The sequence below is a fragment of the Pseudoliparis swirei genome, chromosome 15, assembly GCF_029220125.1.
Source record: "Pseudoliparis swirei isolate HS2019 ecotype Mariana Trench chromosome 15, NWPU_hadal_v1, whole genome shotgun sequence".
Taxonomy (NCBI): Eukaryota; Metazoa; Chordata; class Actinopteri; order Perciformes; family Liparidae; genus Pseudoliparis; species Pseudoliparis swirei.
The window spans coordinates 18,577,127-18,601,707 of record NC_079402.1 but is presented as its reverse complement, the minus strand read 5'-3'; the positions used below and the strand labels follow the sequence as shown (position 1 = coordinate 18,601,707).

The 24,581-nt window shown below is 43.9% G+C and overlaps 1 protein-coding gene across 6 annotated transcripts in view; it reads right to left on the bottom strand.

The window, feature by feature from the left end:
- The window catches only part of fcho2 (FCH and mu domain containing endocytic adaptor 2), a 40,035-nt gene that overhangs the window by 13,952 nt on the left and 1,502 nt on the right, over window positions 1-24,581 (bottom strand). For all 6 annotated transcript variants that reach the window (XM_056432001.1, XM_056432003.1, XM_056432004.1 and 3 more), the window contains exons 2-14: window positions 16,663-16,754; window positions 13,237-13,311; window positions 12,991-13,132; window positions 11,263-11,415; window positions 10,889-10,993; window positions 9,797-9,895; window positions 5,778-5,874; window positions 3,379-3,423; window positions 3,170-3,239; window positions 3,006-3,030; window positions 2,631-2,687; window positions 2,000-2,057; window positions 1,671-1,846 (exon numbers count right to left, since the gene is read on the bottom strand). In XM_056432001.1, the coding sequence (XP_056287976.1) occupies window positions 1,671-1,846; window positions 2,000-2,057; window positions 2,631-2,687; window positions 3,006-3,030; window positions 3,170-3,239; window positions 3,379-3,423; window positions 5,778-5,874; window positions 9,797-9,895; window positions 10,889-10,993; window positions 11,263-11,415; window positions 12,991-13,132; window positions 13,237-13,311; window positions 16,663-16,754 (1,194 nt within the window). The remainder of the gene's footprint in view (window positions 1-1,670; window positions 1,847-1,999; window positions 2,058-2,630; window positions 2,688-3,005; window positions 3,031-3,169; window positions 3,240-3,378; window positions 3,424-5,777; window positions 5,875-9,796; window positions 9,896-10,888; window positions 10,994-11,262; window positions 11,416-12,990; window positions 13,133-13,236; window positions 13,312-16,662; window positions 16,755-24,581) is intronic.

The following is a 24,581-nucleotide window of genomic DNA, read 5'->3' as shown; positions in this document are numbered from 1 at the left end:
GAAAGGGAACGTTCCGCTTCGGAGTTGAAGACAGTAAATCAGGGGGCTCCTCTCGACTCGCACATACCAGACGTTAAACCTGGGGTGAAATATTCAGCGCCGCATCGGAGCGCACACGCAGCGATCGGTCAGGGACGACGGAGAGAGCACGGCCCCCGACACTTCGCCGACTTCCTGTGCCGAGACAGCGTAACACAAGATACTGTACGCGAGGATCCGCTGTCGAGGGTCACCGACCCGATGGAAGCCGAGAGCATCAATTTCAATAAAGATTGTATTCTCACAAGGAGAGAGGTGGAGGTGGAGGAGGAGGAGGAGGAGGGGGAGAAAAAGAAACAAAATGGGTTTAAGGAACATAGCGTAGAGCGTTTAACCGCCGTAGAGCTGTGGGGCCCGGCTTTAGTCCCACAGGCGCTAAGCGGCAAATGGGTTCAATTACGGCGCTCGCCGGCCACACACACACACACACACACGACTTCCATTGCTATTTCAATAAAGGGAACACCGCAGAGGGGGAAGCAAACAGGAGGAGGAATGAAAAAGACAGAAAAAATGAGCACTGAGGAGGGGGGAGCAAATAAAAAAGAGAAAAGGAAATCTCTCTTTAATTCACACCAGATGACGCGACGTTCGTCATCACCTCGGACGTGTGTTTGAACTTTTCGGTAAATGTGAAATAAAAGCGAAAGTACGGAAAACTGAACTGTAATCGAATGACTTCTGGCATTTAAATGCAAATCAGAGTCGGCCAGCACAAACGGCGGCGTGTGGTTTTTATTTTGTACTTTTTCGGGGACGAGGAAGTGATCGTGGGCTCGGGTCTCGACGACAACCGAAAACCAGAAAGGCCCCAAAAAAATCCGGTTTTTAAAAGAGATCATCGCTGCTCTGGATTTTTTTTTTAGATGTGTGTATCATTCATGTCTAGGGTGAAAAAAAAAGAAGAAAAAAAACATTTGTAAAAAGCAAACTAACCCCATAAAGTATTCATAAATAACCACAACACAGTCCTGTCGAGAACAAGTGGCCTCCAATAAAACCCAAAGAGTGAGAGCAAGCAAAGAGTGAGCTACAACACAAACAGGGAGGAGGACCGGCGGTCAGAGCTCAGGGAGACGTCGACGGAGAGAGAGAGAGAGAGAGCCGGGGTCGAGAGGGCGATGCCGTGACCTTCGGCTCAATGTGAAGCGGCGGAGAGAGAGAGAGAGAGAGAAAGAGAGAGAGAGAGAGACGCAGAGATTGAGTGATGGTGAGGGACGAGGAGCTGAACGAACGGCTCCATGGCGGATCAGACTTGGCTCTGGATGTGTGTGTGTGTGTGTGTGTGTGTGTGTGCGTAGCCTGTCGGTCACTGCCGTAAAGCATTGCCTCCAGCGCCTACGCGGGGGACAGTGTGCATGTGTGTGAGGCTGCAGTAACGAACACCATCAGGAACCTTTTCCTGAGATCTTAAAATGTGTTCAACTGAATTCAAACTGAATTTACAAAGTGAAGACAAACCGTGAAATATTAGACATCATTTTCCAATTGGACTAAATGCGCTCCAAGAGGGAGAGACGAATGGCCTCTCCAGGAGGGGAAGCCCAGTAAGATGAGGTTACGTATCCCCCTGTTGCCCTCTAGTGTTGCTGCAGCGGAGTTGAGTTCTGGGGGCGCGACGGAGGCCGTACCGAGGTGGAGGGCGACAGGATGATGTTCCCAATGGAGGCTTTGAGCTCGTCGATGGTGGCTCGGTTCTGGAGCGTGTCGTTGTTTGGCTGGACGGGCTTGATTTCCACGTGGAACTTCCTGGGCTCGTCCTCGTTCTCCGAGTCGCTGGACGAGTAGAAGGAATTCTCTTTGGCATGTGGGGGACAAAAAGTCAAGGGGACAACGACGACGAGGAGGGAGAAGAGTTTAAATGACAAAGAAAATAGACGACAGTTTTTTGTTTGTTTTTTAGCTCGGAACAGAGAAACAAACAGATCTCTTTGAGTGTGAAGACAAATCAAAAGGATATTGTTTTCATTTCCTTCCGGTCGGATGCAGAAACCGTCTGCGTCGACTTGGGGAACATTCTACAACAAAGAAACAAAACATTGTCACATTTAAAAAACCTTTGGTGCACTTTTTTATGAAAACTAAGTTAAATAAATGTGTGTGTATCCTTTATAAAAACATTTTAAAGCAGCTAAATGATATGCAAACACTTTTGTACTTAAATATTTATTCAATATTTAATTTTCTAATTTCTAATTATACATTATTTAAATTAGTAGATGTAATATATATACAATAATAGGACACTTAACTGTTAAATAGTGGCTGTTTCATTGTTAGCTTCAGTCAAAACTTTCAACTTAGCCTAAATGTAATTTAATTTTTTTGAATTATTATTATTATTTAGATCTACATGTGTGTTATTGTCAAAGCTAACTAGCATCGTGTGTGGGTTGTGTTTCTACGGTTGAAGCTAACGTGCGAGATCACATCCACACAACTCTGATAATTACGTCACGCTTCGCTGCTTTAGAGGATCAATTTAAAACAACACAGGACAATGAACAGAAACACAAACAATTTAACTTTTTCTATATGTTTATAAAAATTCATTCACAAAAACGGTCTGGATATGAATATGTATTGCTTACAGCATTCTGGATGTCTATGGCGCCGTAGTATCCGGGGGGAGCGCCGTTGGCCGTGTTCTACAAGCACAAACAAGGAGAAATGAATGAATGAATGAGCAAATATACAAAGCAAACAGGAGGGAGGGATCAGAGAGAGAGAATTGATCCAGCGGGAAATTACAGGCAGATCCAGGAAGATTACAGCATAACACGAGGAAGAGGAGAAAATAAAACAACCCCAGAATATGCCCCTAGAGGCAGTGGAGCAAAAAAAAGGGTGGAGCAGAAAAAGAGAGATGAGAATCTGAGGATCTTTATACCTCCTCCTATTTGAAATCAATATGACACACAAAGCTTAAACTCAAAGAAGAGGTATAACTAGATGTTGATACTCACAGCAGGTTCGACTTCTGTCGACTCCCTGAAACACAGAATCATCACATGAGAAAGTTTCACCTTTTCACAAGTTTCACACACACACACACACACACACACATACACACATACACGGTTGCATTAGAGGAGTTGGTTGGATTTAAGATGTGCACATCTTCACTCACGTGGAGTCGGTGTCCTTGTCTTTCTTTCGACCTGGGATGCCAAATGGTTTTCTCTTCCTGGGTTTGGCACCTTAATACAAAAACAAAACATTTCTCCACCATAGACTTCTTTTTTTTAAATGTATCAACTTGCGCAGCTGAAATTCAGCTTGCAGTGTACTTATAAACACAAATTAAAATGTCCCCTTTAATTGTAAAACAAGGCTCACCTTCAGTAGCAATAGCTGCATTGCACTCCTCGAACTCAATGGGTCCTAATGAGACGGAAAGGGAAAATCTTTGAGGATCATTTGGGCGCAGAAAGGGTCAACCACCCACTGCTGTGAATGCTGTGAATGTACATCACGCAATAATCTCACACACACACACACACACACACACACATATGGCACAGACACACTGTGGGAGCTACCCAACATGCAGTCTGGCGTGCCGTTCAGAGTGTGTACACAAACAGGGCCGTGTGTCTGGTGGCCCTCGCAGAGATGTGACACTCCCCTCCTGGGGACCCCGAGCACGGGCTCCTCCTCACGGAGGGTAAAAGCCCCACCTGGGACACGAGAACCGCCACGCTCATAAAACCAAAACTCCGGGAGTCCTCGGCGCTCGCAGCCACCGGCAGCAGGTGTGACGCCTGAACCCCAGATGAGAGTAAACCTCCCGCGCGGAAAAAGTGCAAACCCCTCTCGCAATAAGACAACAGAAGTCTGACATCGCATGCAGCGGAAAAAGGTTTGAAAGCCGCACGGACGACTCCGCCCGCAGGCTTTCTCTCTCTTGACACGCGGAGAAGACAGAAAGAACAGAGACAGAGCTTCTCTGTCACACTACGGCGTATTTTAGTGACCGTTTCTTCTTAAAATGCAAGATCTGGAAGACGCGCGGTCTGCGTTTGCTATCGGACCAGATGGATATGACTAGAGAGCTTAATGGCTTGCAAGATGAGAGAGAGAGATGGAGAGAGAGAGAGATGGAGAGAAATAGAGAGAGAGCGAGAGCGAGAGATAGAGAGAAATAGAGAGAGAGAGAGAGCGAGAGATAGAGAGATAGAGAAATAGAGAGAGAGAGAGAGAGATAGAGATAGAGATATATATATATAAAGAGAGAGAGATCGAGAGATAGAGAGATAGAGAGAGCGAGAGATAGAGAGAGATAAATAGAGAGAGCGAGAGATAGAGAGAAATAGAGAGAGAGAGAGATTGAGAGAGATAGAGAGAGAGATAAATAGAGATAGAGAGAGAGATAAATAGAGATAGAGAGAGAGATTGAGAGATAGAGAGAGAGATAAATAGAGATAGAGAGAGAGCGAGAGATAGAGAGAGAGATAAATAGAGAGAGAGAGAGAGAGAGAGAGAGAGTTCAATGCCAATGAAAACACAATCGCCACGCTCAGAAACAGAACTTTCTCCCATGGGAGGAAGTGTCGAGAGAGTTGGTTTTGTCGTCGTCAACATTGTGGCGACGACAAAAAAAAACAGGTGAGAATATTGTAACCGTTTGGCATCGCGCGTCATCCACCGCATCAGCCGCAGGCATCGCCGAACCAAAGAGAGGGAAAAGGACCCCGTGAAACGGGGGAAACGACACGTGGCGTTCCTCATTGGAGCTCTGGGATGTTCAACCAATGCTGCGGCTCTACGTAAGACCCCGGCAGAGCGGGAACCCGTCGCCGCGAGCAACCCCGCCATCGCATCTGACAACATTTATGCACACCAACTGCAACAAAGAAAGAAAAAAAGAAAAGAAAAAAGGAGGAAAAAGTCCAAACACCAGACACAGTAATATTCACAAATTACCTAAATCTGGGCCGACATGAACGGTTCAAACATCTCCAGACGGACTCTGTTTACTCAGGGGAAGATGTTTCTTTTCTTTCTACTCTCTGTGAGGGAAGCATGCAGTCACGCATGAGCGGACAATGTTTTTTCTTCTTCTTCTTTTAAATTGCATATGCTTCACATGGCAATGGGAGTGGGAGAGGGGCGGAGGGAAAAAGGGAGGGAGGGGAGGGGGTTGTGTGTCTGGCCCACCGCCAGTTGACAGCTCAGCTGGATATCGTTGAACACTCCGAACCCCCCCGCCTCGCAGCGTGTCACTTTGGGATTGTTTCCGCAATAGAAAGTTTATTCAACCTCTCTCTCTCTCTCTCTCTCTCTCTAAAGGCGCTGGACCGGCCATCCGTTCAGCTATTTCATCACGGGGCCGACAGGTTATTTTTCTGACAGGGCCGGGGGGCTGCAGCAGCAGATCCCTAATGAACAGCTTGATACAAAAAGAGGGAATTTTCGGACCGTTTTTTTTCCTTCTTTTTTCCAGCCTCAATTAATTCTGCTGTCCAAACAAATGAAGGCCACCGCTCCCCCGGACGCGGCGTCCGCACACACGGCATGGCAAAGTTTACACAAGAGTCATTGTTGAGCTCTGACCTCCTGAGGAGGCGGTTCTGTGTGTCACATGCTCGCTGGAATGCCGAGGCGGCCTACCTTTACAGCAGATTACTACGATTGACTCTGATGGCCCCCTCTTACTTCTAATTGCCCCTCTCGATACCCCCCACCCCCTCCCCCTCCCGCCCCCGAGCGGGCGGAAGGCCGCATATCGGACTCACCTGGTCTCTCTTTGCCCGTTCCTTTGCTCTCCGCCAGCTTGTGTATCAAGCTGTCCACCGAGGTGTTCTCGATGTTCCTCACGAATTCTGTGTGGACCTAGAAAATACAAAAATCAGGCATCAAATGTAAGAGACTCGTCTGAGAAAGCACATTGAGGGGAGGTTGGGGGTAAACAAACAAACAAACAAGTTCAACAGTTCAAGTTCAAAGTTATCAGTAGTTCACATTTGCCTTTTATTATTATTTTTACTCTGTCTCTTTCTTTTTGGTTTTCTTTTGGTTTTCTTTTTCCTGTTCTGGTTTTGTTGTTGTTGTTGTTGTTGACTGTCTGTGTGCCTGTAGTAGTTGGGAGGGGGGGGGGGGGTTAAAGGGTTAGGGGAGGGGCCGTCCAACTCCTCATCTCAGAGGAGCCTACAGACCTCGGTCTTTGGACGGTCCTCCATTCGTACATTTTTTCGGTTGTTAATGTCTGTCAGTATGTACACGTTATGTATGTACTTATGGAAAATAAATTACAACAGTAGCAGAATCAGGTGGATATACGTTTAGTGCCATTTAGTTTTTATTAAATCATTTATATTCACTGCAGTCAACAGATGAAAAAGGATTATTTTGGCCCTCTAACTTCACAGAGGTGTTGAAGCAAGTGGGATGAACTACATTTCCCAGCAACGCCGCTCTGAAACCCGACAACAATATCGACAACATTGTAAATACTGTATCGCTCCGAGCCCGACGGGGAGGAGGAGACGCTTCTCATTGGTCGGTGAGTTCTTACCATGTTGGTCTGGGTTTTATACATCAATATTATTTAAATGTCGCGATATAGACCAGGTATTGTTTTGGATTTGGTAATATAAGTGTTGTCTTTTCATGGTTTTAAAGGCGGCACATTACAGAGATGTAACTTTCTGAACCCACCAGGCTGCCTCCACTTAGTCTCTATAATCATTCCTGATACATATTCATAAAAAAAATCTCATCGAGTTGTTGTCTCAATATCCATATTTGCTCAAAAACATGGTGAAAGTCAAATACAAGTTCTGTCGCCGCAATAGAAATGTTTATTATGACTTATTACTGTCACATATATTACATAATGTGTTCAAGAGAAATCCTTTCAACTCGAGGAGACGTACACAACCCTTTTTTAAGTTTTAGTTTCATCAAAGTATGAAAATCTGAAGTTTTTAGTCTTTAATGTATACCTCAATCTTTTTTTTCTTTCTCCGCCGCACTCTCCGAAAGGGATGAAATTGACTCTATAAAATGCTCCTCCTTCAGGGGAGTTGGGCTCAGTGTTGAAGTTAGTGTCTCCCGTCACGTGGCATCATGGAGTAAAGACCAGCGGCGCCTTTCAGGGAGACAAACGCCGTCTGTTGCTATTAATTCTCCCCGTAGCCCAACTCTACTTCGCCTGAAGTTGATATTTATCACATTTATTCCGTGGAGGCTATCGACCACATGCTCGAAACATGCTTCTGCCTTTAAGGGATCCTCGCACTCACACACATGCAAACACACACACACACACACACACACGCACGCACACTTGCATAAACAAACACAGCCCCCAAACCCTCAGACACACCTGCCCCCGTGTGAATTTGAAGACTCTCTGCTACTTCCTTCGATATCGGATGTTTCTTTTCTTCACCCAGCTCACTTTCTCCCTCTCATCCTCTCCAACGCGCTTACCCTTCATGCCCGCTGAGCCGATGACGGCCGAGCCTCGTCTCAAAATACCTGCAAGGTCGACGCGATCGCTTCACTTTCCTGCAGCCGCGGACCGACAGCAGCTCCAACGCTGGCGTCCGACCAAATAACATCATAGTTGATGTTATATGAAGAAAAACGTGTATTTCTTGGCAAGTGATGTTACCGATAACCAAAACAGAGGTTGTTGTGACCACTTGAAGGTGTTTGAATCCACGCTCGACCACAGCGACCACGATGTCATCGTATGGATGCCGTACATCGGACGCACAGATACGAAACACGCCGCTAAAGCTCGACCCGCTCCAGGCGGCGAAGTGACCCCTCCCCTCTTAAGTGTGATGTCACAGGAGAATGTTCCTCTTTATTTATATACACTACCGTTCAAAAGTTTGGGGTCACTTAGAAATGTCTTTATTTTTCAAAGAAAAGCACTGTTTTTTCAATAAAGATAACATTAATCAAAAATACACTCTCTACATTGTTAATGTGGTAAATGACTATTCTAGGTGGAAACGTCTGGTTTCTAATGAAATATCTCCAGAGGTGTATAGAGGCCCATTTCCATCAACTATCACTCCAGTGTTCTAATGGTACATTGTGTTTGCTAATCGCCTTAGAAGACTAATATCTGATTAGAAAACCCGTGCAATTATGTTAGCACAGCTGAAAACAGTTATGCTGGTGATATAAGCTATACAACTGGCCTTCCTTTGAGCTTGAAGTTTGAAGAACAAAATTAATACTTCAAATATTAATCATTATTTCTAACCTTGTCAATGTCTTGACTATATTTTCTATTCAATTTTCAATTCATTTGATAAATAAAAGTGAGTTTTCATGGAAGACACAAAATTGTCTGGATGACCCCAAACTTTTGAACGGTAGTGTACATAATAATATTTATATATATATATATTTATCCCCAGTATTGTATATTCAATTTGTGAATCCGCTGGAAGATATGAGATTAAACTGGAATCCTTAAATCTGAACAATTTTATTAATATAGACTACAAAAAAGGTATTTAGGCTCTTTAACCCTTGTGTTGCCTTAGGGTCAATTTGACCCGAATCAATATTACACCCTTGTGTCGCCTTAGGATTAATTTGACCCCATTCAATGTTTAATGTCGGTGTTCTTTCGGTAGTCAACAAACAAACATAAAGTGCCTCACACTTAAACTTGGAAAACAATATTAATTCTAATAATTTTCTGGAGGTTTTAATTGCTGGCGTCAAATTGAACCCAAAGGGTAAAATATGTTAGTAAATATAAAGGTAACAGGAGGGTGAAACATTGAATCGGGTCAAAATGACCCTAAGGCAACAGGAGGGTTAAAAAGAGCATTTTGTAATATTAGACGGAAAATAAGTGGTTGTAGTTCAGTGACCTGCTTTGATAATTGTGAAGCTTCTCTGCACTCTGAGCACACACATGCCGGGTTTGTGTGTGTGTGTGTGTGTGTGTGCGTGTTTGCAAACGTATGATTTTGTGTGTTTGCTTGTCAGCCTGAGTGCCCGTGGGCTCAGTGACTAAGCACACTGCTGCAGAGGGACACATAGTCCCGCCCTCCCTCCCTCTGGCCTGAAGCTAATGCGATTATGACATCCAAGGTCCTTCAAAACCTGGTTTGAAGAGTTGTCATCAAACCAAATCCCAATGTGTCCGCTCGGGTCTTAGTTTCTAGAGAAGCCTGTTCATCCGGCTCAGCGGCACTGCCCACCTCAGCAACCCGGAATCTGGCGCTCTCGGTGGAGCTGCGTCGCCCTCTGCGGGCCGCAAAGAGAACCGCGGCAGATCGTCGCTAAGTCTCGACTCGCTCTGTTGGCGAGTGTGATTGCTGAGCAAACAAAGGGAAAAAAAGGAAACCTCTGGTGAACCTTGCATGCCGATGAATGCAGCCGCGTGAACGACGTTTGAAAGCCTTCCCGGGGAGGACGTGATCGGACTCGACGGCATTTCACCCGAACCCAAACACGCGCTCTCCCAGAAACAAACACGCCTGTGCGGCACGTTCGCGCTATCGGACGCGGCCCTCTGGCGAGCGTGTATTCGACTCCTGGAGGTGTTTCCGGGGGCGCCTGAGAGGAGGGAGTCACGATCGGCTTTTAATTGGCCGGCATGACGGGTTGAATGGATCCTGGTTCTCAGTTAAACGATTAGCGAGATCAAAGGCGACGCTAATTGACGTGACACAGTGAACCCGATGAGCGGAGCCTCAGGTCAACAAGACACCTACTCCACCCACAGGAATGTTCGAGAGTGTGTGTGTGTGTGTGTGTGTGTGTGTGCACTCACCTCTCCTATTTGGATGTGCGTTTCGTCGACGGACCGCGAGTACGACTGAATGATCTCCTTCATGTGGAGGATGTGGTTTTCTTCGATGTCTTGGAATTTCTGGAACACAGGGCGAAGGTCGTTACGGCGGCGACGCAAAACATTTATTTAGTGCAAACAGAGCGGCAACTCGCGGCGTCGAGTGTCATTAATCAGGCCAGAAGGCCAAAAAGGGCATCCAGAGGAAACTTCACTTCCTTATTCTGTCCCAGCACACTTCCTGTGTGTGTTTGGGTGGTCTATGCCGCACACACACACACACACAGAGTTCTTTCCACAATTCTTCTGTTCGTGAGATACATCGAGGGAGCTTCATTTGGGCTTTGAGCGGCGGTATGTTGTCGATTACAACTTAACATGCTCGTGTTTACTTCCACTTGAGTCTGACTCTGGGGCTTCTGGGGTTAACTGAGGGGAATGAGTAGAAATAATCATAGACGGGGAAATCAAAGAGAGGATGCAGAGGGAGATCTCGCCACAAACACACAGAGATAAAGAGCCATGCACACACACACACACACACACTCAGACAAAGAGAACACACATGTCGGGAGCCGCGGTGATGTCAGAGAGCACATGTGTTCAGTGTTTATAACTCGTGTCCACATGCGCTGCGTTTGAGACGAGCCGTAGACGGCGATGTCCCGGGGAAGTCGTGCTGCAGCTCCGCTTTCTCTCGGCGGTGGAGGGGGGTGAGGGAGAGAGAGAGAGAGAGAGGGGGGGGGGGGGGGATACAAAAACAAACGCGGGGGCTAACTGGAACCATTTCTGGTGGCGGAGCTGCGGCGGCGCGGGAGGATGTGGAGGCCAAATTCTCTTGATGTGATTTTAATTTGGAGTTTATCTGATCAGGCCCGTCAGATGGATCCAATCAGGGAGATGACACAGGACACGAAGCGTGGAACGCACACACACACACACACACACACACACACACACACACACACAGAGAGAGAGAGAGAGGGCTGACAGATTACACAATGAAAGTGTTGCACGCCACAGACACAGGCGGCGTGGCTCGTCCACACAGAGACAACGCCGTCGTCATGGTACCTGTGCGGTTTCCGCCATCTTCTGTTCGAACTCCGACTTGGCGGCGGCGTATTTCTCCACATAGGACTTGTAGGTCTCTGTGGCTTTTTTGGCTTTCACTCCCGCCTGCAAAAACACAAACAGACAGGATAAATATCGGTTTTGGCCCGACACACACACACACACAAACACACACAAACAAACACACACACACTGGCGCTTTGTTTTTTTCTCCAAAAAGGAAACCGAGCTCCACTTAACATCTGAAGGCTAAGAAGCTTTTGGGGTTAACGTTTCTGTATAGACTGTGAGTGTTACGGCACTTCATCATGCCTTATTACCGTACCATGACTGTGTGTGTGTGTGTGTGTGTGTGTGCCAATGTGACCTCCCACCTTGTCCACATCTCTCTGGGTGGCCCCCTCTTTGCGGAGGCGCTCCTGCTCCACAGTTTTGGCGTTGTAGATCTCCCGGGACTTCTGCAGAGCCTGCGAGGTGGTCTGGATGTTCTGCACCGCGTCCAGCGTGGACGCCACCTCCTCCTTCGTCTGAGGACGCACAAACGGGACTCTGAATAAGACGGGCGAGCGCCACCCGCCGCTCTCGTGGAACACACAATCCCCTCGTTCAGTGCGACCGGATGATGAAGTCACAGACACGGGGTCCTTTATTGCTCTCCCGCTCTCCTTCTCGGGCGCGCGACGCAGCAGCGTTGCACACAAGGAAAAATGTTAAAGGTGTTAAGTGGCCGTTTAGTGCACGTCCGCATCGCTCCTCACACTCTCCACTCTCAGCTGGACGCGGTGAGCGATGATATTTCACATTGTGTGCAATAGTAATTTCCTATTTTAGTTTCTATTGGGTGTTAGTCTAATACACAGTATAGCTGTATTCTTGTTTTTAATCTTTTCTTCACTTCTTATCCACTTAATGCCTAAGACTCATATCTGTTTAGTTTTACTCCTTTGTTGTTCTTCTTCTATTGTAGTTTGGATGAAGAATTACCTTCACAATAGAGCTCATGGTATATTGTATTGTGTCATAACCTCGTCTCTCTAACTCGGAGGACATGAAAAGAGACATATACACTGCCGTTCAAAAGTTTGGGGTCACTGAGAAATGTCTTTATTTTTCAAAGAAAAGCACAGTTTTTTCAATAAAGATAACATTAATCAAAAATACACACTATACATTGTTAATGTGGTAAATGACTATTCTAGGTGGAAACGTCTGGTTTCTAATGAAATATCTCCAGAGGTGTATAGAGGCCCATTTCCATCAACGATCACTCCAGTGTTCTAATGGTACATTGTGTTTGCTAATCACCTTAGAAGACTAATGTCTGATTAGAAAACCCTTGTGCAATTATGTTAGCACAGCTGAAAACAGTTATGCTGGTGATATAAGCTATACAACTGGCCTTCCTTTGAGCTTGAAGTTTGAAGAACAAAATTAATACTTCAAATATTAATCATTATTTCTAACCTTGTCAATGTCTTGACTATATTTTCTATTCAATTTTGAATTCATTTGATAAATAAAAGTGAGTTTTCATGGAAGACACGAAATTGTCTGGATGACCCCAAACTTTTGAACGGTAGTGTATAACCGAGGAGTGACGGCGGCGGCTCGGCCATCGTCTCTGAACCCGCCGCGCTCCTCCCTCTGACACATTCACGCTCGAACATCAGCGGAGGAAGCGAACAGGAAGTGATGTCCGCATTCTGAGCGCCCCCGCTCCGAGGCGGGGTGTTTACTTTGCGTTATTCACGGCGCTTTACCGCGCCGAGCGCCGCGTCCGCCGGCCGAGACGCGAAGTGACGGAAAGACACTGTGACAGCCTTTTTAGCCGAGCTGAAAGCAAAAAACACAACTCCACCGACGGCGAGCTCCTCGTTTACTCTGTGGCGCCATGCGTGAAATATGAGCCGATGGATTCTCAGCACAGAGGAGATATGGAGGAGGGACGTGTCAAAAAAAAAAAGCTACGTGGCTACGATTTTTCTCAGGGTGGAATCAACAATTTTCCTTTTCCGACATCTCATCCTCCCATCATTCTGATTTAAATACGCCTCGACTCTTGGATTTTATTTTGGTAAACATCGAATCGAACACCTGCTCACCTTCTTGTGTGCTTTGGCCTGCTCCTCCACGTACTTCTGGACCTCTTTTATGAGTTCCTGTAGTTTCCTCACCAGCTCCATGTGGCAGCTGGCCAGCTTCTCGGTCGAGGTCTTGAACACATCCCACACCGGCGCAAAAGTCCTGAAAGGGAAAGACGACACTTCAGAGGCCGGGGAGGCGCCAGCACCCTCTCGCCTGCATCCGCTCCATCTACGCTGGTAACCTGGGAAGCCGTGTGCACTCACCCGAGCTGAGAGAAGTTGCCCGCTGACTTGGCAAGTTTGGTCATGGACCTGGCATAGGCTTCCTCAATCGTGCTCCTAGGACAGAGCACACATACACACCATGAATCCTCCTTTATGATCACAGACGGAGCTCCGAGTCGACGGTGTCGTTCGTCAATGATGATAAAAGGACATTTGTAGAATGACAACGTTTTTCCAAAGTACTTGCGACGAGGTTATGGCTCAAACGGGGCATGTCGCAACACTAGTGAGGATCCCCGGCCAAAAAACACCCACTCAGGATTTAAATGTTTGACCACATGCACCGTGTGCGGCGTGTGATTTGTTCACAAACCACACGTCGCAGCTGACAGCAGTTTGACCGCCTGCCGGGTGTTTGAATCCCCTGCTTCTCTCAATTTCCCGTTTTGTATTCCTTCGCTCTGCAGCGATGTGACAGCAGTAAAAAAGAAGAAAAAAAAACGTGCGGCAGTGTTATAGTGGAAGTGAATGATGCATGACTCATTAGTTAGCCAGTGACTTTCTCTGTAATCACGTCACAGGAGCAAGGTCAGCCAGGGGGAGACAGGGGGAAACACACACACACACACACACACACGTACACACACACACGCACACACATCCAGCTTAGCATGACAACACAGAGGATGGGACACGCTAGAAGTGCATTATATATTGGATGCTACATTCCCCCCCTCCACATCTTTGTGCAGTTTCATAGGCACCTTTAAAAAAACATTTTTTAAAAGAAGCTTCCTCGTACTTAAAAAATAAAGAAGCTTCCTCATACTTTGCAGACCGGAAGTTTAAACTGTGTTCACATTCACGATAACAAATAAATCTTAAAAGGACTTAAAGTTCATACTGTACATCACATCCCAAATCCATACTATACAACATTCGAAGGAACGAGACACAATAAGGAATCTTCAAAACATGTGATGGCGGACACAATCCTCCCACAATGCAATGCACAAAATAAATGGACTTTTTGCTTACGGCTGGATTATTAAAAAGATATCTCCGTGATTGGCGCTGAGACAGCTCAAAAAAGAGCTTTGACGGCAGCTGACCAGTATGAGCTCTGTGGCTCAGTGGTGAGCGGGGTCGCCCTTCAATCAGAGGATCGCCGGTTCGATCCCCCGGCTCCCGACGCCGATGTGTCCCTGGGCGAGACACGTCACCCCAAAATTACTCGCGTAGGCTGATGAGTGTGTGTGGGAATGTTGGTGAACAGGTGGCACCTTAGCCCCTCCCATCAGTGTGTGAATGGGTGAATGATGACAGGTAGTGTGAACGTTCTTTGCGTGGTGAGAAGACTAGAAAAAGGTCCAGTCACAATTATCTGTCGGCGAGAGTCCAAAGTTGCAGTTTACGTTGACGTTGCACGTATTGTCTTTTCCTGTGAAGTGTGTTTTTTTGTACACTTGCTGCTACGATGGTGTACTTCAATAATTAGTGTGGCGTACGAACATGAGGTGAAAGTCTGTGTTTGTGAACCTTGAAGTTAAGATTATTTTTAGTCTTCTTCAGGGTCACTTTTTGAACCGGAGAAGGTCACTTATGGTCTAGAAGGCTGTAGAGTTATAAGAATAAAAAAAGAACTGAGAGTGAATCTTTTTTTTCTTTCTTTCAGTGAAGATAACAAAGCACCGACAAGAGATTTCATGTATGGGTGTTAAAACATATTTTGGGGAGAACGTCATGGCCACAGTGCACAGAGCTCCTTTCTCCACTAGAGGGAGCTGCACTGCAGGTCATGAATTTAAATCCCCCAAGCCAGCCTGTGTGAATTATAATGACCATTCCCCTGAACAATATCATCAATTATGGAACAACTCAACACATCCATCTTCATGAGGACGTGTTGATTCATCTGTATCGTATAAACAACAACATGCCTGCACACTGCGACGTCCATGTTTAAGCGAGGTGAGAAGCTGAAAGACGATGCGTTACGACGACAGAGAGCCTGAAGGGGTCACACGGAGACGGTGAGCGTCGCATCACGAGCGTCGCTCAGTGACGGGAGCTCTTCAAAAGGCTCCAGAGGTTATAAACATTCACCTCCGACACAGCGGAGCTAATCTTTACGGAGGTGGGAAGCGTTTGAAAAGAAGCTGTTATTACGCCATGATCACCGACGGTGAGGAACATAATGACAGGCTGCAGCTTTAAGCTTCTTTCACAAAGAGGTGACTTTTGCACAACATCCACACTGCCCTCCTCGACCTTTCGTCACAATGACGCCTTTATTGACGAAACCGATAAATATGGAGGACCCCCTCAAAGGATATTAATCTTGAAGTCAAAGCTAGAGATGACAAGCTGATTATAATCCATTAGGTTATCTGCAAAATAGAAAATGGGCAACTGGTTTTTACTCAAACAATAGCAGCGCAAACACACAACACTCGAATAAAAGCAGTTAGTGTGAAACTGCACTGGTGGTATACCTTTACGGTATCGCCCTAAATAACGCAGTATGACCTATGAACGAGTATCTGAAGCCATTTGGAAGACGTACGTTAAAGCAAAGCCTTTCATAGCTTCCATAATTATCAGAAAAATACCAACATTCAGGCTCCCGAATGTGGCCTAAAGTTAAACTGCAGATATAAATGTGAAACAAAAGACTACGGGAGAAATTCTGCAAACTTAGTAGACAATCTCCTGCAACCCACCAGTGGGTTTGGACCCAGTCTTTGGGAATGACTGCTTTAACATATTTTACCCTCGGGGTCAATTTGACCCCAGCAATTAAAACCTCCAGAAAATTATGAGAATTAATATTGTTTCCCAAGTTTAAGTGTGAGGTACTTTATGTTTGTTTGTTGACTAACTAAATAGCCCTTAAAATATATTAAAAAGTTGATATTTCTTATATGTTTGACACAGTGAAAAACAGCCTGGGGTCAAATTGACCCCAAAGAACACCGACGATAAACATTGAATGGGGTCAAATTGACCCTAAAGGTAACAGGAGGGTTAAGGGTACTGGTATTCGTACTGGTATCATACTCTAGCTTGAATGATAGTTAACTCAATACCTTTCGGTTCAGGACGTTTCTTAGATTAATTAATAAATCGATTAATTGCACACAAAAATTAAAATATTGTTTTTTTTAAAGAACAAGAGATAAATGAAGTCCTATGGGTTGCAGCCCTGGTGAGATCAGACCCAATGTGTTCTGTCTGTGGTTGCAGTCTCGGATAAATACTTGGGTGTCACTTGGGTGTAACAATAAAAAATAACTCCCTGGTCCGACGTTGAAGTAAATTTAGACGCCACGAAGCCACAAAACAGGTCAGACCCGTTTTGCCGAAGAAGACACCGTCTGATGCCGTGAGTCAATGCGTGTACTTATTCACGTACAACTATGAGGCCGCCTCTTCAGAACTATAACCAGACGACCGGGTTCTCACCTTTCTCGGATGAAGTCCGTCAACTCCTTGGAGGAAATCTGGCCATGCTTCATGTTATGGTAGAGCACGTCGAAGCCATTGTTTTTGTCACCCTGCAAGACAGAAAGAAGGGATGCAGACCGATCAGTTCAAAGAACCAACAAACAAAGACCCCCCCCCCCCCCCTCCGTGTGGTTCTGACCCGGCGAATACCGCAAGGGCTTTTTCCACGAGCAGCATCCTCATCGTCGTCTGCACCGCTCCCCGCTGCATGCGCAGCAGCCTCTGGTCCACCATACTCATCTTTGCCATGTTTAGTCGCACCGTGGGCAGACGGGGTCGACGGGATCGAGCGCACAACGCAAGAGACGGGAGAAACGACCGAGCCCGTCTGTGTTGCCGTAACCATGCCGATGGGTATCCAGTTGCACCGATGCTTCTGAAAGATGCAGGTGCCTCTGAATAATTCATATGAATGAAAAGTGTCCGGCGTAAAGAAAATGTCGCGGCGTCCTTCTGCTGCTGTTAATGATGATACAGGTCGGTATACTGATGATGTAAATATGAAACCAACAGCACAGCCAATAAAACAAATGTAATTACAAGTTACAACGAGAACGGGCACTCGGTAGAGCGCATACCTTCGCATATCACAAGATTGGGCATTGAATTATGAACATGTTGGCATTAGTTGCCAATTGGATAGAAATTGACCGCGCTATGGTAAAAAAGAAGATGTTGACCTTTTCATGACCTTGACCTTGACCTTTGACCCGATCAATCCCAAAATCTAATCAAATGGTCCCCGGATAATAACCAATCACTCCACCAAATTGCATGCGATTCGGTTTAATACTTTTTGAGTTATGCGAGTAACACGCACGCATACAAATAAATAAATAAATACACGCCGATCAAAACATAACCCTCCGCATTTTCAATGCGAAGGTAATAAGAAATTGCAGGGCAACATTTTATATATTTTTTAAATCAGTGTCACTAGAAAGCACTGACAAGTTGATCTTTGTAGTTAAAAACACCAAAAAGGACCGCATGACATTTGGTGGGATGATTGGTTATTATCCGGGGACCATTTGATTACATTTTGGGATCGATGGGGTCAAAGGTCAAGGTCATGAAAAGGCCAAAATCTTCTTTTACCATAGCCGGTCAATTTTTATCCAATTGGCATGCAACTAATGCCAAAATGTTCATAATTCAATGCCCAATCTTGTGACATGCGAAGGTATGCGCTCTACCGAGTGCCCGTTCTAGTTCTTGTCTGCATCTGCGGGCCAACTCTGTGTCACCTCCGCCCCGAGACTGAACCGGACACTTCCTGGTTCCTGGAGCGATGCGGCGTCAGCAGTGTGAGGACGAGTTCTCCAACGCCGCCGCGTTCACAAAGTTGTTTTTCCACATTGACGGGAGATGAAAGGTCAGGACGTGTCCAACTGAAGCTCAGCGGCGGCTCTCTATTTACAGAGCAAATAGACATTACGAAGAGAAGCGTCTCTCTCTCTCTCCGGCCTGCATTCTGCGCCAGCGAGTGGACCACCGAGATCCACTTCCTGTTGCAACGAGACAACAAAAAGGTCGCGCTTGTCCACGCCGCCTGCAGCGAACGGCGTGACATGCACCGCGTTGAGGCGGGTCGGTGAGAAACCGACCGGAGCTCGAACGGCCGTGCAGCTCGTGTGGAATGTGACGACAATGAATACAAGAGAGGAGGAGAAGAAAAAGAAAATAACAACAAACACAGGAAGCTGCACAGGGCGTTACAGAACTGGAACTGAATGTTACGGAGCGCTGGGCGGACAAACTTAAAACATCTGATTTGCAATGAATCTGTTCATGGTCCACTGGTTCAGGATTGTACAACAACACCAGGGAGACGTGATCGTGACGCACGGCTCCTCCCCTGGACACTCACAGATGAAAAGTGGGTGTTTAATATTCCAACCATGACGTTGCGAAATTCAGAAGCACTCATTGTGCTCGGCTGTAGAGGGAGGGTTGGTGTTGTTGTTTTGAATTTTTTTCATTTCCCTGCCCCACCCCACCGGGGAGGACAACATGCCGAGGGTTTGGCGCACACACGGCAACCGCGCGAGCAAAAGCACGGTTTGAAGTGGGAATCAATACAACTAGAATGTTTTTTTTATAGGAAGCAGGTGAGCAATATTGCAGCTGACGGAAACAAGGGGGGGGGGGGGGCTGAGCGCCTTTGTGTGCTCCAGGTGGACGAATAAAAAAAATAAACCAGACATACACTACCGTTCAAAAGTTTGCAGTCATCCAGACAATTTCGTGTCTTCCATGAAAACTCACTTTTATTTATCAAATGAATTGAAAATTGAAAAGAAAATATAGTCAAGACATTGACAAGGTTAGAAATAATGATTAATATTTGAAGTATTAATTTTGTTCTTCAAACTTCAAGCTCAAAGGAAGGCCAGTTGTATAGCTTATATCACCAGCATAACTGTTTTCAGCTGTGCTAACATAATTGCACAAGGGTTTTATAATCAGATATTAGTCTTCTAAGGCGATTAGCAAACACAATGTACCATTAGAACACTGGAGTGATAGTTGATGGAAATGGGCCTCTATACACCTCTGGAGATATTTCATTAGAAACCAGACGTTTCCACCTAGAATAGTCATTTACCACATTAACAATGTATAGTGTGTATTTTTGATTAATGTTATCTTTATTGAAAAAACAGTGCTTTTCTTTGAAAAATAAAGACATTTCTAAGTGACCCCAAACTTTTGAACGGTAGTTTAGGTAACAGCCAGGCAACCAGACGGGCTTGCGTCATGGTCGAATGTGCACTCATGCTTTTGCTGGGAAGAGTGGTTTCACTCATAAGCACGGAGAAATGGGGATGGAGTGGGAGGATGGGGGGGGGGGCAGCGGGAATACATTATTGCTTCAGGTTATTCGGCGTGGTGTGTTCAGGGTTCGTTGAACTCTAAAACTGAAGTTTTCATTATGAAGCAAACAAGAGCTTCGTGGAATCGATTTGACTCCACGAGGCAGAACGAAGTCAGGGACTGCGGTTCCTCCACGACGGCCCGTGGGGGATCTTCAGTCACCAGGTTCTGGAGAGAGACACCGCCGTTGTCTTCTTCAGACTCTAGCAAGAAATACATGTGATTTCAAAAGGAAACTTAAGGCAGCAATAATCAGAAAGGAAATTATCGTAGATTAGGTTATTATTTTAGGTATTTTATTTTTCTTTTAATGAAAATGTTGTTTTCAAAGTCTCAGTGTTTTGTGATAATTGATCATGCTGAACTGCATTTTATGTATTTGTATTGTATTGTGATGTTTTTTTGCCTGGACCCCAGGAAGAATAGTCTCCACTACGGTGTGTAGACTAATGGGGATCCTTAATAAACTAAACTAAACTAAACTTTAGATGTATGGAGGGAGAGGGAGAGAGGGGGGGGGGGGCATATAGACCCTGTATATGCAGACATGTTTACAGCCAGTATCTCCAAAACTATCTATATTGTTAAATAGCACGACAGGTAAGAAGAAACGTTTGTACTGTTGGGTGTGGAATGTCAGATTAACCCTTTTGTTACTCACAGGGTTCTTACACATTTTGACCAATGGATTTCCAGGACTTTAAACCAAATTTCCATGACCAAACTGAAATCTCAGTATAAACATGAAAAATGCAGAAAATGTGGCGTATTGAGAGCGTACGCCGGCTTATATTTTGAGCGTCTTTCTTTAAAAACATATTAATTATTTCAAACTCGGCGTGAATGAACATGTGATTATAACACATTTACACGACTTTTCCAAAACTTTTATGATTTAAGTTTTTTCCATGACTTTTCCAGGCCTGGAAATGACCATTTTGAAAATTCCATGACTTTTCCAGGTTTTCCATGACCGTACGAACCCTGTACTAATAATCCTTCCTTCCATGAGCAATATGAGCACGTCAAGGTCGTCAGTTTGAGAAACCAGAGACTGGGCTGCATGGTGTCTATAAAGCAAGTAACAAAAAGAAACTGTGTAACTTCACTGTAAATCAGTTACTGAGAACACAAAAACACACGTGACTCGTTTCGATGAATAGTCGATTCATCCATTCGTTGATCGAAGGACTGTGTTGATAATCAATAAAAGATTTACATTTAATGCAAAAGCACCAAATGTGTCATTGTTCCAAATTCTCAAATGCTTCATGCGCAATGAAAACAAGCAGAAGCTTCAGTCCTGTTCGTCACTTTAAAGTCAACACAAAACAAAAAACACAGTACGCATTTTGGGAATAACCCAATAACTATTTTTTTTCCTTCTTTCTCACTATTTTATTTTAATGACCAAAGTACGAGACGCAGGATGTCTGACAACCAGATGGCTCGGTCTGTCGTCACGCGGTGAAACACGCACAAGAAACAGTTACATGTTCAATCTGAACAGAACACCTTCAAAAAGGAGATAAAGCAAACCACAGGGCTGCCATTTATCACGGACCATCTGCCGGGCAGAGGAGGACAGGAACTCTCTGTGAGAGGAGAAGACCGGTTGACGCGTCCTGTGTCGAGAATCAAGAGTTCGATGCCCGTCAGGGAGAGATCCCCCTTCATCTTTCAGTATTCTTCTTCTAACAGTGGAAAAGTCTCTCAAAACCTAAACTAACTTCATTATTCTGAGACCGGTATTCATGAGTATTCTTAGTTCTTCCCCCAATAAGTCAGTTAACCATTGAAAATAGCAAATGTCTTCTTTTGTCTGCAAACAGTCCAAAACCGTCACAATAGTCAGTCCACTATCAAAGAAAAGCTGCAATATGTGGAATTATTGGTCCAGTCAAAGCAGACAATATATTTATTTCAGTAAACTGCCACTGATGCCAAGTAACCTACATTTCTTATAAATACATGTACAACTAGAATGGGCACTCGGTAGAGCGCATATCACAAGATTGGGCATTGAATTATGAACATTTTGGCATTAGTTGCATGCCAATTGGATACAAATTGACCGTGCTATGGTAAAAAGAAGATTTTGACCTTTTCATGACCTTGGCCTTGACCTTTGACCCGATTGATCCCAAAATCGAATCAAATGGTCCCCGGATAATAACCAATCATCCCACCAAATTTCATGCGATTCGGTTTAAAACTTTGTTTGTTATGCGAATAACACGCATACAAATAAATAAATACATAAATACACGGCGATGAAAACATAACCTTCCGCATTTTCAATGCGAAGGTAACAAAAAAATATGCAAAATAGGATTCAGTGAATGAACTTGTTTTTGCTGAAAATTTAAAACACTACAACTACTTCAGTATTGAATAACACAGATTGGTCTGCAAGCTGCAAAGTGGAGCAACCCCTAATAGTTTGTGCATTCATCACATTATGGTGCATTATCAGGAGCGTCTGCAGCCGGCGTGACTCCTTCAGGTAAAAGCAGTGGAAAGAAGAAGGAGGGGGGGGGGGGCTAAATAAGCCTCCCTCCCTCTCTCCAGACAGCACATATAACAACAACGGCCCCGGGTTGCAGCCTGCAGACCCAGGAGCCTTTAACACTTAAACACTGAGACAGGATAGAAGGCAAGGTGACAGCAGAGCGTCTGCCTCTTCAGTCATGTTATATATACACACACATAGATTTATATATATATTCTTTTTTTTATAAATACATGTATATATATATAAATATATGTAAAAAAAATAATCTATATGCATAAATGTATAAAATATATATATATAAATAAATATATATACATTTATAATATATATATATAGATATGTATAATATATATATATAAATAAATAAAAATAAATAAATATATACATGTATAACATATATATACAGGACTGTCTCAGAAAATTAGAATATTGTGATAAAGTTCTTTATTTTTAACAAAAAAATTAAAAATTCTGGATTCATTACAAATCAACTCAAATATTTCAAGCCTTATATTTTATAATTTTTTATTGTTGATTATGGCTTAAAGCTAAAAAAATAAAAAAACCTAAAAAATAAAATTTTTATTTTTTCCTCAGAAAAAAAAAAAAAAAAGATTAACAGCTGAGTGTTTGTCAAGGGCTCAGAACCCCTTGCAGGTGTTTGAGTTAATTAGACAATTCAAGTGATTTGTTTAATATACTAGTATACTTTTTCATGATATTCTAATATTTAGAGATAGGATATTTGAGTTTTCTTATGTATAATATATTATAAGAATAAATTGCAATATTTACATTTTTTTAATTGCATTACAGAAAATAAAGAACTTCATCACAATATTCTAATTTTCTGAGACAGTCCTGTATATATATCAACTTGTGTGAGCTGAATAAAAAGCACCAACATTGTCCATTTGTTCTTCAGACTTCAGTCTTTGCTGTGTTATTGCGACACTTTGCATGTGAGACTGTGAAACTTGCACACAGTAGAGTTCTGTGAGAATCTATTATAACACACACACACACACACACACACACACACACACACAATACAAACACCAGGGAGAAGGAGTCCATCCCGGGGCTGTTGGCTGCATCAGCACTGTTTGCTTATCACCCTGCCATCTTATTTTCCCATGATACGCTGAAGGCTTACGGGCTCCACAGGAAACATAAGCCCATCACAGTCGTGAGCTTTCGCTTGCCAAAAACATTTTTAGTCACTCTACTTCTCGAGTAATTTAGAGGCCGTGCACAAATATGTCGGCCTCATGGAATAAAAAAAGAATAAAAGCTTTGTTAAAAAAAATTTCTTTGTAACTAATCCGCCGCCTGAGACAGTTCAGCACATGTGGGGATATTCAAACATTCACCAGCAGGCCACAATGAAGCTCACTCGAACACATTGCGCACACACACACACACACACACACAGGAAAAGAAGAAAAAAAGGGGAAATGGACATTCGAGAATCACGAATAAACCTTGTGAGCGGAAATGTTTGCAGCCAGTGCCAAATCAAGTGCTGCAGCAGCTTAAATTTGACAAGAGAGACATGTCACTTCCTAAAGAACTGAGATCACATGGGAACCGGCGGGGAAATGTCTCGAGCAAGTCTCCAGAGTGAGAGAAAGAGCTCAGAGGGGAGACAGGTGTATACTGTGGCCTTCTGTGCACAAGTGAAGCCTCGTGTGTGTGTGGTGATGATTTGTAGTCAAAGCAAATTGGATGCATCCTCTCATGCCAAATGTGTGTGTGCGTGTGTGTGTGTGTGTCCTGCATGTTAAAAACACAGCTGATCTTTGCCCATCACTGGATTCTCTTGTGTCCCATTGCAGGGCACAAAGGACAGATTGAAGAATCAAGAGTGTGTCTCGGCTCGCCTCTTCTCCCCATTTAGTTAATGATGAAGTCTCTTTTTTTTTTAAAGAAGAAGAAGAAGAAGGCTGAAGACCCGGAGCTGTGTTTCCCACCAGACGGACAGGAATGCAATTTGACAGCACATGATAATATATATATATATATACATATATATATACATATATATATATACATATATATATATACATATATATATACATATATATATATAAATTGAATGTTATTATATATATATAAATATATATATACATATATATATATATAAATATATATATACATTTATAAATACATATACAGGACTGTCTCAGAAAATTAGAATATTGTGATAAAGTTCTTTATTTTCTGTAATGCAATTAAAAAAACAAAAATGTCATGCATTCTGGATTCATTACAAATCAACTGAAATATTGCAAGCCTTTTATTCTTTTAATATTGCTGATTATGGCTTACAGTTTAAGAAAACTCTAAAATCCTATCTCATAAAATTTTAATATTTCCTCAGACCAAGTAAAAAAAAAGATTTATAACAGCTGAGTGTTTGTCAAGGCTCAGGAAACCCTTGCAGGTGTTTCGAGTTAATTAGACAATTCAAGTGATTTGTTTA